Here is a 15,802-nt window from a genome sequence, read left to right on the forward strand (position 1 = left end):
AGACGGTGGGCGAGTCTCTCTGCTGTCATTCAAACCCGACCGGGAGTAATTATGAGTTTATATGGACGCAAACTAATATTATGTCGGAGTGCACTGCTTGTTTAGCAAGTAAACATGCTGCACAGTGTTTTGTACATGAGTATGTAAGAGCTTTCTTTGAATTTTCAGCGCAATTGATGAAATAGGATCGCGCAACTTTCACACGCCTTCAAAACGAAACTATGGAGATCAGCCGCTTAGTTTTATCAATGAAAGGCTAAAAATAGCGCTGTTCACCGAATGTTCACGCCAGAAGTCAAAAAAGACGTAAAACTTGTGTTTAATACCTCAGATTAGATAAATGGGCGGAGAGAAGGCGGTCGCGTGTGGCTGTTCAAACACATTCAACCACATGTGCGTTCCGCAACTCCAAAGCGATCCGATCGAAAGTGGTTTCGACCACCTCTGGATGTGGTTGAAAGTGGTCGAAAGTGGACGAGCTCAAATCATTTTGAACACCGTTTACACCTGGCATTAACGTCGTCCACTTGTGATCCGATCGACCAAAACACATGTTAATGCCAAGTGTAAACAGCCTCAAGAGGTCACGGATGACGTATGCGAAACTATGCCCCAGTGTTTACAAGTGTGGAGAAAGAGGACCGTTCCGACATTGTTGTATGTGGTATGATACTAATAAATGTCTTTGTGTCAGTTTATTGTAAAATGATCCGCAAATGTCCGTTTCATATGTGTAACACGTGACTTTCCACAGCATTACGCAATTGCGTGAGGTTGCGTTTGTAGTCCTTTGAGGCTGCAATTTTGAACTGCATTGGATCTGTTTCGTGTTGGAGTCCATTAAAGTCCATTAAAATGAGGAAGGTCCTGAAATGTTTTTCTCGGGAAGCGTGGTTTCTTCTCGACTGAGCGGGGAGGGACATCGGCATTTTGGATGACATGGTGGTGAGTAAATTGTCTGAAAATGGACTAATCCTTTAAGACAAAGCAACCATTAAAATAAGCTAAAACAAAAACCAAGATGACACTTGATGTTCAATTATTTTTTTAAAGATATACACAGGTATTTATTAGAGAGCCAAGCTTTCTAATATATATTTTTTGGGGGTGGAGAAATTCAAAAAGAATGAGATCCACCATTTTAGACTGATTACTAAAACTAAATGCAGGGTTATGAAGAGGACAAATATATTTACAGATTGCTTCAGGTTAAGCCATAGTGTTATCTAGTTATATTAGTTCTTTACAACACGGTTCGTGATATAGTTTTATTAGATGGTTAGGATGAAAGATAGTTTTGAATAACTGAAATATAATTTCACAGAGTCAAACCTATTTGATAGTAAATGATTTTGCACAATTTTAACACGGAAAATATTTTTATGCCTGTTGGCTCTATAACATTTCAAATAAGCGCAGTTAAATGCATCTTCCATGACTTGACTTTGCTATCTTCCAGACATCTCTGGACTGTAAGCAGGAATGTAAAGATTCACTATATTACCTCTGAAACATTGACGCGTCAGCAGCTGCATGGAAATTATAGGAACTGTCACATAGGAGGAGACGCTATTAGAGTGTTTGCAACACTAAGAAGTGAATCTAGTTTAGCTTTCTATCCAAAGCAATAGTTTTACTTAAAGGGAAAGTTCACTTTAAAATGAAAATTCTGTCATCATTTACTCATCCTTGAATATCTTTTTTTTTTTGAACTAACACAAAAGATATTTTGAGAAATGCTGGTAAACACACAGCAGATATTGACCATTGACTTCCATAGTAGGAAAAAAATATTTTGGAAGTATTGTGATAAATGATGAAGAAAATATTTTGATAAATGATGGAAGCACACAGTTGACGGTACCCATTAAAAAAAATCATATTTTTTATTCCTACTATGGAGGTCATTGGTCACTGTCTGCTGTGTTTGCCATCATTTCTCAAAATATCTTCTTTTGTGTTCATCAGAAAAAATAAATTCATACAGGTTTAGAACAACATGACGATGAGAAAATGATGACAGAATTTTCATTTTGAGGTGAACTATTCCTTTAATAATAAACAAATGACAATGACTAAATTAAAATGTTGTATTAACACACACATGCTAGATTTACAATAGATCTACCTGATATATACATAGATAAATAGATTTTGTCTTGGGGTTATTTGGCACAACAGTGCTGCCTACATTAAAAACCTTTTCAACTGCTCAACTTCACAAAATGCTGGGTTATTTCAATAAGGGGCGAACCCTTTTTGGTTAAATTAATTCTGAAAATGTTAATATTTCAACCAACAATGGGTTAATAATCCAGCATAGGTTAAATTGCAACCCAAGGGTTGGGTTTGTCTCTTTTTGACCCAACGCTGGGTTGAGAATAACCCAGCATTTAGACTATCAGCATCACTACAACAGAAATTAGACATTATCTGGGTTTCCATCCAAACGTGAAGCGAATCTTTTCAAAATTCACAAACAAAATACCATAAATCAAAATTCGCATAAATCAAAAACCACTTTAAGCGAGTGTAAAAATGTTTTTTACGCGAATCAAGGGATTTTAAATCGAAATTTGGCATTTCCATCACTCGTTTTCGATGCGTTACTTCAAATTGCGCATAAAATCATGGTGATGGAAACATGTTAGACATATGTACATTGTTTAAATTCAGATGTGTGTGTCTGTAGTGAAACAATTCCCTGTACTTAGATAATATAATGTGTGTATTTATATGCATACATAACTGTATATACTGTATGAATGTAGATATATATAGCCAGAATTTGTACTATTTTATTAATTTTGATTGTTTTATAATCTAAAGTCACTTTTATCAACGTGTAGCACTTAAGATCAGTTGTTTTACATATTATTTTATTTGTCAGGGGAAGTCCCTTTCGTCAACAGGTAGCACTTACTGTGGTCTTTTTAGGAAAAGATCACACCTCCTGTTTAAATTATAATTTTAATAGTCAGAATTTAGTGTGCTAGTGTGCAATGTTGCCTTTTTTTTTCCGGGTTAGTACCAGTAGATAGGTTTTATTAAAGGAACATTTACCAAAAATGAAAATTTTGTTATTTACTTGTCCCAACTTTTTTGAATTGTATGTATGCGTTTTATTACGTTGAACATCTGAATATGGCATGACTCAATTGTAAGTAAATGATGTTAATATTTTTTTCCTTTAAAGCAACACTATGTAGTTTTTTTACCTTTAAATAATGTCTCTAAAATTATTTCAGTGATAGAACAACTTTTAACTGGACAAATTGTACTGTTGCTGCAACCTGAGCAGCCTCCTAGCTGCTACAAGCACACTCTGAAAGTGGCGGTGGAGGGTAGGAAACACAGCCCCGCCCCTCCCCCTGCCTGCAGAAGAGTGTCTGATACCAGGCACTGTTGCGCTTTTCAACCACATGGGGGAGCTGTAAGTCATTTTTACATGGAAACTACATAGCGTTGCTTTAATAATATCAGACCTCAATATAGGGCAAGTCAAAATGTTTGCTTTACTTGTGATAAGCCAAACACCCAGAGTGCTCATCTAATCACAGTTCATGTTGCAGTATCCACCCTAATGCTGGAAGACCCCACCAATCTTTTATAATGCAGTATACAAAAATCTGTGCCACCGGGTTACTCATAATCACTTGGCCCATGCCAGGGTTTTGCGTCTATCTACCAGAACATGAATGGCAGCCATGCATGCATTGATTTTGATTGTGGTTTTATGCCAAAATATTTGGCTGTACATTTCAATGCCACAGAAATATAATATATTATGAGATCTAACCCAACAGCATAGCTAGAAATGGGCAAAGTAAGATTAATGATTGAATGTAAAACCATAATTTAGCTTTATTACATAGTAACGGGTATGTAGGTGGAAACACAAACTGAATATTTTAAAGAGGAATATATATATATACAGAAGTTAGATTTTATTTTTTTAGAGGCAAATCAAAACAGGAAATTTATGCAGATAGGATTTAATTATTGTTTATAAGACATGTTTTAACCCAGATGAAGGATTTAAACAAACTGTGACACATTGAAGGACCAGTTGAAATTTCTCTCCACGGTTGGATTCAGGATGTGATTAAAGTTTGTAAAAGATGTGCATCAGACCCATGCTTGTGTTATTGGGTATTTTAAAGATAATGTATTGGGATACTTTTACACAATTTCAGGCTGGGTCGAGAATGACTTAATCTCCGATGCTTAAATACATCATGAAACGACGGCAGTGTTGACAATGTTGATGTTTTTTCTGCACTGATTTGTATCGTCAGCCCCAAGGTAACGGTGAACTTTAATGGCTTCCTCAGGTTGGTTCAAAATACCATACGTTTATACACCTCTTCTCACACCGCTTTATCTCGTGATAGTGACCTCTTCAATAAAACACACTCTTCTGCACTAATAGACACAATAAACAGCCGCTCCCACTATGAGATTATTTCCACCCTGTACCTCTCTGAATGGTTTTTGGTGCTCCATGCAACTTAAAACAGTTTGGTTATGAATCCAAAGAGCTGGAAAGATGAAAATGCTGAACCCCCATAAATTTGTTTTAATGCTCAGCCTAAAAATGAAATAGGAGGTGGTGAACCATGTTAAATGTTTTGTAGTTCTGATGTACACACTAGAAGTTCAGAATGTCTACCAGTGTTCAATCTTGCTATCATTTATTCTTGTACGTGTGATGTTCTTTAAAGAGCACTTGGGTTTGGCTCATGAAATTGATCTGGTCCAGTACATGTTAATGAAGATACAGATAGCAAATATTAGACCTATAAATGACTTGGGCATCATCTGTTCAGAGCTCAGTGGGGCTGTGAGAGCATTTTGGGTTTTCCTCAACTCAAATAAAAAAAGTAATATCCAACAAAAGTGTGCTGCGTTGGGTTGATTTTGTGAGCCAGGCCATTCTTACAATAATGGAAAGTTTTTAAACAAACAGTGCTGTTTACTCCCCTTATTCAGTTTTGACAAATAAACATTTAAATACATTGTCTTGGTGTTTCTTAAGTGTGATGAATTATTTGGTTTTACACCTGTTGAGGAGAGCAGAGTTATGCACAGGGTTCCCACACCTTAGTTAACTTCAAATTCAAAGACCTTGCAAGGACTTTTCAGGTCCAATACCCTCAAATTCAAGGACTTGATGTGATGACACATTTCAAGTGAGAGCAAGGTTACATCGTGTTACCTTTTGAGGGAACTTGTGCTGCGTTACTGTGGTGACACTTTGGGGACGCCTCCAGGGGTTGAATGTGTATATCAAATTCAACCAATGCCGAGGCTTAACGACAAAGACAGGGTGACGTGGGAGCCAGGAAGTATATCGCTATCTGAAATATTGCCAAAGATGGCGTTACAGGGACGTAGGAAGTATGGCAAGGGAGACGCAGCGTTTCGTTCCCTTTTCAGGGAACAACGGTTACATACGTAACACGAGATGTTTTCATGTGTCAAACACAGCTATGCAAAAAAAACATTTTGGTATGAATCAACATTCGCATAATGTCAGCATTTAATTGTTTTATCTCCAAAAAGCATAAAGGGAAGAAATCTTGTAATAATGTTCAGTGCAAAAAGTTGTCATGTCTATTTTATTTGATATTATTAATGATGGCTATCAAAAGACCCCATAAAATCACTTTAATAAACTTTAATACATAGATAAAAAAATTCATAGAAGTATCAGAATCGGTATTGGTATCGGTGATACTTGTCTTAAAAGTACTTGGTATTGGATCGACAAGAAAATAACTGGTATCACCCATTTATGAATCACACGTACACATTTTTTTATAAATGATCGTAAGATCGAAGCACTTTATAAATGAGGCCCCTGGTGTAGATTAAAATAAAAAGGCCAGTCAGTGGTAGTGGGCAGGGCTTTATTAGTGTGACATCACATTAACGAGAGAATCAAAACAGCATGTTTAATGAGACTGCTTTGGTTTAATGGGGGTTAACCCTAATAAGTCCCTTGGGGTCAATCTTACCCCCAAGCCACTTTTCTTTCGTTTAAAAACATGGTTCCCTTCATCTCAGTGGAATAAGATTTTGTGACTTTTCCAGATTATCTGTCAAGATTCATATAAAAAACTGGGCTTGATTCGGTCGTTCTAAAGAGGTGAAAAATAATTCACCAAAAGAGGTCCTTTGGGGGTAAAAATGACCCCAATTGAAATGAATGGGAAATGCAAAAAAAAAATGTTCTTGTTATTCATCATATTAAATCAATGCATCCAGAATAAATCTGAAAATTTTGACACAGAAAGGTAGGCCTGGTACTAGAGCACAAATGCAATATAGAAAAGACATGCTCAAGCACACACACACACACAAAATGACTGCCACAGAGAGTATTTTTTACAGAATTTGGCAAAAAAAAAACAGCCACAGATGCAAAACAAAGATTTAAAATGCTTGCACAGGTGTGTGCATGCCCCCCCACACACGCGCACAAAGACACAGACACACACAAAAAGACAAAGTCACAAACACGCATGCACGCACACACACAAAGACACGGACACACACACAGACAAACACCCTTACATTTAGTCAAATTTCTGTGCCATTTTGTAAAAACAGACATTTCAAAATGCATCAAAACTAGAAAAAAAATTATACTATTTGGCATAGTTTTTATTTTTAATGACCTTTCTAATGTTTATATAAACATAAATCCACAAAGTGTTTCACTAAAGTACTGATGTTGAGCAGTTGGCCACACGTAAAATGAATGGGTCTCTATGGGCATCTGCTGGTTAAAATGATTTATTTCCTAAACTGTAACCATAAAACTGTTTTTTTTTTCTAAACACCAAATGGTCGGATTCAACACATAACATCTAGATCAATATCTAAAAACAATTTAAATCAAATTTAGATCATAATTTATGTGAATTTTTCATAAAAATGTGTTATTTTACAGACAAGCTAATGGTGTAGTTGAGGAATTGAGTGGTAAACGGGTACAAAAATACTTCATATCTCCCAAAACAAAGCATTAATGTATAGATGGGAAGCAGACAAAAAATATATTATTTGTATCATTAAAAATGTATATTTTTTTGTAATCACCCTTTTAATTTCTGGGTTAATTTTTACCCCCAGGGAACTGTAACATATACAGGAGGCTTAGGGGCTTATGAGGGTTAAAGAAGTAGAGGGTTTCATACTGCATAATTTTATAAATAAACACGTCACACAAACTGAGACTTAGATTTATTTAATATTTACAGGAATCACGGTACATTAAATTCCTCTGTCACCGATAGCTCAGCATACTTCCAATATTAAACATCTCCTGTCAAATATTGACAAAGTCACCATGTCAATGTTACAAAAACAGCATATGCCCGTCTTGATTTTGGAACAGAAAATACTTCAGCCTAGACAAATTCAAATATCTGTGCTTCGTAATATATAAACAGTGACACTTTACAACAAAGTTCAATTTGTTAACTTTAGCTAATGCAATAAAATATCAATGAACTACACCTGTACAGCATTTATTCATCTTATTCATTCTATTTCTACATATACATCTACATTAACCTAGATTAATACCAAAATCAAAAATGTTGCTCCTTGATAGTTCATGATGCATTAACTAACGTCAGCATATTTAACTTCATCCTAAAGCATTATCCAATAAATAAAACCTATGGACGACTTAAAACGAACTAAACATTGACAAGCAGATTTTAAATGAACGCCAATATGCTTTTATCAAGGGAATTTGTGAAAAACGTGACTTGCCTTAACATATGATGCAAATAGGGAGGAGCATTTATGATTAAACAGCGATGACCTATAAATATCACAACTGGGGTTTAAAGGCCACAAGTGATAATGGGTCTAAAACTTGCCAAATCTCACACAAATCTGTAGGACTACTGATTAAATGCAAAATGCATTTAAAATGTGTAAGTTGTAATTGATGAAGAAATCGTGACTGTTGATGCTTAAATCACCGTGCAATGGGGTAGATTTTCCGCTTTTAGATGGCTAGACAGCACAAGCTGTCATAGAGAAGGGTGAGGGGTGCTTTTTACATCTACTCTTATAGTGAAGGAGAATCAGGCCTGAATAAAATCCAAAAGGGACACCATTTACCCACAATGCACCGTTCAATCAGTGTAAAACACTTTAGAAAAAGTCTTGATTGATTAAAAATGTTACTAAGTGCCAGGACGTATATACTTCTGGCAAGTTCAAGTAAATTGGCAGGTGTGGCATACTGTAGAAATGTGGTGAATGTTTAAAAACTGAAAAGTGTCTGGCTGAAAAGAAACTAGGAGGGATTAAACAATGAAAAACCTGAAATGCTCATTGAGAGATGAGCCGTAAACTGTTTTCATTCAGCCATGGTTTCAACCATACACACACACAAAACACATACAACCAAACCATCCACAATTCAGTCTTTGAAGAGTCTCTCTTTGAAGCAGCTGTTCTGGGTCTGTACTGTGGTGATTGTATGTACAAAAGGAAACCAAAATTCACTTCAATATCAGAATCCAGTGTCTGGCTTGATAAAGAGGGCAGAAAATGCAAAGGCCAGGAACACAATCCCACCAATTATTGTAACTGTAAAGATAAAAAAGGAATAGCATCAATAATCAGTTCAAGTATAACTTACTTACATTTATTCATTTGACTTGCAGTGAATTACAATGTATCCATTTTATCATTATGCGTGTTCACTTGGATTAAACCCACAGCTTTTTTCGCTGCTAATGTAACGCTGTACCACTGAGATTCATGAAAAATGCTAACTTATGGATACAGAATGATCCTTATGCAAGTTAATAAACTAAATAATTCATTCTCACCAGTTCTGACAGAGATCTTTTGAGCAACTATCCTTCCACCAATAACTGCCAGTCCTGTGCACAGGCAGTGTCCCAGTGTACCACCAACCGCTACTCCAAATGGATCCTGTAACACAAATCAGGGCAACAATTTAGACAATATAGTGATTTGCTTGCTGCAAAATTCGCTCGATCATCTTTAAAGGCGGGGTGCATGATCTATGAAAGCCAATGTTGACATTTAAATCACCTAAACAAACACGCCCCTACCCTAATAGAATCTGGACCTTCCTTTGATAGACCCATCCCACACATACGCAACCTAGGCAATGATGTCGGTTAGTAGACACGCCCCTTACTGCTGATTAGCTATAAGTGTGTTTTAGCCTTTTCAAAAGTGTTTTTCAAAAATCATGCACCCCACCTTTAAGGACTTTACGCGCATGTAACAAAGTATGACAACCACTGGGACCTTCACATATCTCCAGTGATCAAAATAATCAAAAATCAAGAGTACCTGGTTTGACTAGTATGCAGTTCTTCATATCTCTTACCTCTCTTGCAGCAAGCACAATGGTAGCGAGCTGCGAGCGGTCGCCCCATTCGGCAAGGAAGGTTAGTGTGAGTGCCTGAATGAATATGGGTGAGATCACGCTGTGCCACTTCCTCTGAGGCAACATGGTCGCTGTTCCCCCTGCCTCAACATCAGATGCGCCATTTGCCATCTTATAGCGTTGAAGCTGCAGGTGAAGAGAAAATCAGCCAATCAGAGGTCAGATAATGTGCTTAAATAATGCATGAGGTCTTACATAACCACACCCAAGGACAAACACACTTGAGATACAAAGCTTTTGAAGAAGATGTGGGCTTATCGGTGGGTCCTCACCTCTTCGTCTTTCTTCTTTATCTCGGCCTGCACCTCCTCCAGCTCCTCCTGACCTTCATCAGCACTCATCCTCAGCCCCTCTCTCAGCATACGAATACCAAAGATGGCAAACAGTGCCGTTGATATGTAGTAAGTATAGATCCTTGGGATAATGGTGGTGGCATAACCAAACAGGACTAATGGGAAAATAAATGGGTCATAGGTCCAAATTGAATAAGGAGGGCATGGCAGAAATACTCATTGTTAGCACATTAGGGACTTCTTTAGATATAAAACACCATATCATGATTTTTACACCCAGCTACAATTATGTACATATCGAAACTGGTGTATAATAAACATATAATAAACTGCTTGAGTAGCTGATAAGACATTAATAGTCATTTTGCCTGTCATGTTTTTTGTTTAAAACTTGAACAGCTGGACATTTTGGTTTGGATGGATTTACAATTAATTTGCATAATGAAAGACATCATGTAAATCTCCCACACCACATTCACTGTATGTCACTATTAAAATAGATGAGAAAGACAAAAAACAGGAACCCAGAGAAGATAAAGGGCCGGCCAACAGAGAAAAAAAATCAAAAATGTTTAACTGCTATTTAACACATAAACAATATCATATCAAATTAGAGGTAGACCGATTAATTGGTTTTGCTGATTAATCGGCACCGATAGTTTGTTGGTGGAACAAACAGAAACAAATTAAATACAAGACCACATATAATATACATTTATGTAATTTCAATATTACCAGTGGACTAATTTACAGACGTATTTATTTCAATACTTATTAATATAATTAAGATATTTTAAATTATGCATTTATTTAATTTAGCATATTTTCCATGGGTCTGTTGTTTCATTACTTTTGAAATAAATTTAGTTACTGTTTTACTTTGAGTGTTATGGTTGTTTTTTATCCAATATCGGTTGATTAATCGGTTGTCGGTAAAATCCACTATCGGTCGACCTCTATATTAAATAAAGCAATAGTGATGATAATCTTTGAGAAGACATTATAAATTAATAGTCATATTAGTAAGACTTAACTGTGTAATTCTGGTAAACACAACATAACATTCATTACTGAATGTATGGATAATACTTTAATTAAATAAATGCAAAATCGGCCTGAAAATCTATTTTCCTTTTTTAAACAAATAAAAGAGGTGTTTTACCTTAAAGAAATGACGATTAACTACTTGAAAAATAAATTAGGATTGATATTTTCTATTTCTCTAAGTAAGTTTTATGATTATAACTTCTAAGAAAGAAGTTATATTTAAACAACCAAGAAGGTGATAACCAGATGTGGTATATGCAAAAAAAAAAAAAAAAATTTTACCAGACACTTTTATCTAAAGCAACTTATTACAATAACAATACAGTGATTTATCTTAGAAAGGCAATTATATAAGAAGTGCAAAATCATTATAAAGGGGAACACAAAGAATATGAGAATTATTACTTATGGTTTAAAAAAAAAAAGGAAAGCTTCACGAATATTGTGTACCCTTATTTTCTTGGAAAGTGTTGGGTGTGGGTTATCTGAAGCTTATCTGAATATGACAGAGGAAAGTCTGACCTACCTGACAGGCACGTCATGAGTCCCAGAGCCAACATGGCCCCCGCCAAAACAGTAAGGCGATTGTAGCGCATGGCCATGATGGCTGCGATGAAAAATGTCTTGTCTCCCAATTCCGAGACAATAATAACTGAAATGGCTGCCACGAAAGCATGAATGAATCCCAGGTTTCCTTGACTGGGCTCATCGACATTGACTGCCGGGCCAGGTGCATGACCGGTGGATGCCTTTTGGAGCTGGACACACATTTGGGTATTAGAAATAACAGCAGCTGTACAATTCTTCACAAGAATGATTTACAAAATAATATATAAAGAATAGAAACACTAACTGCAGCTCATATTTGTTATTCTTCATTTAGAAAATCTTAAATGTGACATTTAATTTAATTAAATCATCTAGATATTTATGATACATATTTTATGGTTTTGAAATCAATGTGAAATCAAAATATGTGTGGAATGGAGAAATATTATAATTCTTAAATGACTAAACTTTTTGCGTTTAATACATAAAACATAAACCTATGTATAAATCAAGAAAGCCTATATTATATGGAAAGGATAAGAATAGCTCAGAAGAACATAAATAAAACGTATTTTTTATTATTAATATTTTCAATTACACTGCAGGAAGTTAGTTGAGCTTTCTCACCGGCTTTGTGTAAACCTGACCAACCAGGTCATCTACTTAAACACGTGGTAATTTAAAGCGGATGATCTTTTCACTTCTTACTGAGTAAGATATGTAAGAATGTATGCAAGCAAGTTTGTTGGCTTTTGTTCATCAACTTGAGAGAATATAAACCAATATATTAACGCGGTAAAGATTGTCAAATCTAAAAGCTCAAGCATCACCACGGCTGTGTGCTGTGGTGACCACTGTTTGTCAAAACTTTCTCCTGATCAAAGTATGTAAATCTGTAAGTGCAATCAAACTAGTTTTCCTTAAACTAAATGGTAGCAGCATGAAGCATCAGCCGGGATACCTCTGCCACTCGTCTTACCTGACGAGTACGTAGATGTATTTACATTAAGGTTTAAACAAAGAAACATCTTAGATAAATAAAGGTTTGATATGCAAGTTACCTCTACGGGCTTTTCTTCAACAACGACTTTATTTTCTTCTTGATTCGCCGAAACTCCAGCTGAGAACAACACGACATTCAGTAGAATAAGGAAGCATATAAATCTGCCCCCGGCATGCCGCTCTCCGGCCCGGACAGCCATTATATGGGCTGCTTTGCGCGGTTTATATTATGGTGTTACTATGTAATTTAAGATTATATTCTATTTAACTTATTTACATCCGCGTTTTCTTGTTAAAGTCGGGCTAGCCCGTCGTCATCTTTGTGGAGCGGTTGATGTGAGGGAAATTAAAAACATGTTGGTTTACAGCTACCCGTGATTGGTCAGTTAGGAATCAACGTGTAAGTTAGAGCCGTACGTCACTGAAATTGTGAAACGCCATTGGTTGCCACGTCGGTCTGTTTGACGTAAAACAGAAGACCTTCAAGTTAGGTAGAGTTGCAACGCAAAGAAAATACAAGATAAGAGACATCAAAGAACGTCATAATTTATACAAAATATATTAACTTTTTATAAAGAGCGAATTTAGGTTTGCTAACAAACATTTATATGGGATTTTCGTATTAATTTATTTGTAGCATAGAGAGCAGAGAAAACAATAACTTGAACAATTAAAATTTTGGAAAGTATCATTTTATTTAAAAAATAAAGCTGAGGTTTAAACAACTACTGTGTTGTCAATTTATTGCCACATTTATTTGTTGTCAAACACAGGTTTGTCATCGCAACAGTCATTTCAGACATTGTGTTCATTTAAAACCACCAAAATGAATACATTATAAATGACATTGTTAGCTCGCACCCATTCAAGTATGCCACTGAGATCATCTGTTCAATCAATAGTTTTATTCATTTAATCAAAATTACAGGATATAAGGAATGAAAGCTTTCCGATGACATGGATAGGTTTCAAACTTGCTCCTATAATAATCATGACAGAGCTGAGCAGCCAATGCCTGGTTATAGAGTACATACAGTACCACCATCCACCAGGTTAATGAGCTGCAACCACAACAAACACTCATGGCAGTGTAAATCAGAAGCTCAGCCAGGTAATGTGGACAGGAGACCCACTCAAACCAGTCTCCACATGGCATCTTGTGGGCCAAGGACTTTACTTTGCCTGTATACATAAACATAGGGGAGAGAGCTTGATGACGTGTCTTGTCCTCAGAAACAAATAGTCATATTCTAAATTCTAAATTGTTGTCATTAAACAGAAATTAATGCATTATATGTTATGTTTCGATGTTGTATACTGTTTGCAAATTGGAAATTAGTGTAAACAGAAAAAAACTACCAACCACAAGACAATAAAACATTTTTTTTAGTTTCAGCTGGAACCTAAAATGACATGGACTGAATAATTCCTCCCCCAGTAACCTATAAGCTTCTTACCTGAGTGGTCAGTCCTCAGCTTTGCCAGCAGTGAGAGGGACCGGTGCTGGAGGAGTGAAGCCCAAATGAAGAGAAAAACCCCGCTTACATGATACCATGTCAGCTGATGAGAGAACGGGACTGATTTGGCTCCTGACAACGCAGAGAGAAACAAATACATAATCATTAGTTAGTAAAATTCAAAGACAATATTTAAATATATCTGGGATGCTGAGATGCAGAAGGCAGTATTAACCTTCTTCTGTCAGACAGGCATTTACGCACAGGACAGTTAGGCCAAGAAGGACATAGTAGGCCAAACCAAAAGCATATTGTACTATATGGATCACACCGTGAGAAAATACACTGACAAACAAGCACTCCAACAGCCGTCTAAGGGAATGGAACCATAGTAGCACTTGTAAAAGCAGAACGGAAAGCTGTAATTCTGAAAATAAAATGCAGGATTGTTAATTTATTAGAATAATTCTCTAATCAATTTAGGGAATTTAAACCATATTTTAACTGTACCTTTCCAAGCAGCTCTTGGCCTGCCAGTCAAACACCACAGCGAGTCTATCAGCCAATCAGGGAACGCCTCGCCCGTGACGACAGACCGGAAAGAGAACAGTAGGAGGAGTCCATTCCACAAGACTGACACCGCGTAGAAATGAAAGAAATAGCTACAGAAAGGCAGAGAAAAAATATGTTTATTTACTAAAAATACAAACCGCACTCATGTGCACAAGCTGTGATATACGAGGCTTTTACAAATCCACTGAAATCATATTTACCCCACGATTACCTCTTAGATACGTCAAAACTGAGCTGCCAGCTCGGGCGCTTGATGTTTTCCTTAGTTTTTCCATATCGAATTAAATCCTGAAACACTTGATCGAGTTTGTGAGGCAGTTTAAATGAAAATGTATAGATGCAGAAAGCTACGATAAAACATAACGCTAACGAAAACCATATGATATTAACTAGTGGGATAAGCATCACAGCATCATAATTCGTCCGTTCGTTTAAAACTCCGGGGGAAAACAAATACTGGAAATTTTAAGTTCCACTCTTAGGATTTTACAAAGGCCCTATCGTGGTAAGGCAAAGCACAAAGATGAAATAAACAAAATTATTTTAATGTTTTTGATATTTTTTATCTTTTAATAGAGGTAATAACCGCGTTTTAGAGCTTTTTAAATAAATCTACAATTGTAGTTCTACCTACAAACACAAGGTGGCAGCAGACAAAATATATTTTGTACAATATTTAGGTACCCTCCTAAGTGAAATGAAATGTCATTCCTGTTTTTAATGTAGTGCCACATGAGGGGCCAAAGCTCACGGGCATCCATTATTGACTTTCCCCCTTGTCCCTTACACTCGGGGATTTTTACAGATTCCCCAGTTTTATGACATTTTATGAAATACAGTAATTTATCATGAATTCTGTGTAATTAAACCTAAAAAAAATAAGGCTACTAACCAAAAGCACTACTTTTTTGTATAATTTAATGTTTTTTTATTAAAATGTTGAGTTTTATAACAGTTATTTGTCACAAATTTTCTTTGGGGGGCCACAAAGGAATGCACCGTACACAAGGGGGGCCACACGCTGAAAAAGTTTGGGAACCACTGCTGTAGATGATGAGATTCAAAGCCATTGTCATTTTACCTTGAGGAATATTGCCCATCTTCACTTCTGAGAGACTCAGATACTCTTTTTATGCCCAGCCATGTTATTGACCTGTTGGCAGTTAACGTAAGTAGTTACAAAATGTTTCTCCAGCTGTTTTTAAATTTGGGTTTACGAAATTGCAAATCATTTTACATATTTCGAAGTACCCCAATGTTTTTGGAACTTGAGTTTGGAATTTGTAACCAGGTAGCCCCATCTTAAAATTGTGTAGTGCTTTAGAAGCCTTTGACCAATATCAACACATCCAGATGCATTTTCATCCCGTTTGCTATGTGCAGAAATAGTTGTTATCTTATTTTAATAGTAAGTACGTAATCAT

At 36.2% G+C, this 15,802-nt stretch overlaps 2 protein-coding genes across 2 annotated transcripts; both read right to left on the reverse strand.

Moving 5' to 3' along the window:
* Positions 1–7,239: 7,239 nt before the first annotated feature.
* Positions 7,240–12,713, reverse strand: tmem165 (transmembrane protein 165). The gene is made up of 6 exons (XM_055185641.2): positions 12,408–12,713; positions 11,324–11,555; positions 9,730–9,905; positions 9,398–9,583; positions 8,865–8,970; positions 7,240–8,619 (listed from the first exon to the last, which is right to left on the reverse strand). Exons 1-6 carry the CDS (start codon positions 12,546–12,548, stop codon positions 8,543–8,545), a joined length of 918 nt encoding a protein of 305 aa, XP_055041616.1. The 5' UTR covers positions 12,549–12,713; the 3' UTR covers positions 7,240–8,542.
* A 525-nt stretch (positions 12,714–13,238) lies between these two features.
* srd5a3 (steroid 5 alpha-reductase 3) lies at positions 13,239–14,835 on the reverse strand. The gene is made up of 5 exons (XM_055185640.2): positions 14,590–14,835; positions 14,316–14,467; positions 14,041–14,232; positions 13,806–13,937; positions 13,239–13,530 (listed from the first exon to the last, which is right to left on the reverse strand). The coding sequence occupies exons 1-5, from the start codon at positions 14,781–14,783 to the stop codon at positions 13,271–13,273; spliced, it is 930 nt and encodes a 309-aa protein (XP_055041615.2). The 5' UTR covers positions 14,784–14,835; the 3' UTR covers positions 13,239–13,270.
* Between the last annotated feature and the right edge of the window lie 967 nt (positions 14,836–15,802).

This window comes from Misgurnus anguillicaudatus, chromosome 18 (genome assembly GCF_027580225.2).
Source record: "Misgurnus anguillicaudatus chromosome 18, ASM2758022v2, whole genome shotgun sequence".
Classification (NCBI taxonomy): Eukaryota; Metazoa; Chordata; class Actinopteri; order Cypriniformes; family Cobitidae; genus Misgurnus; species Misgurnus anguillicaudatus.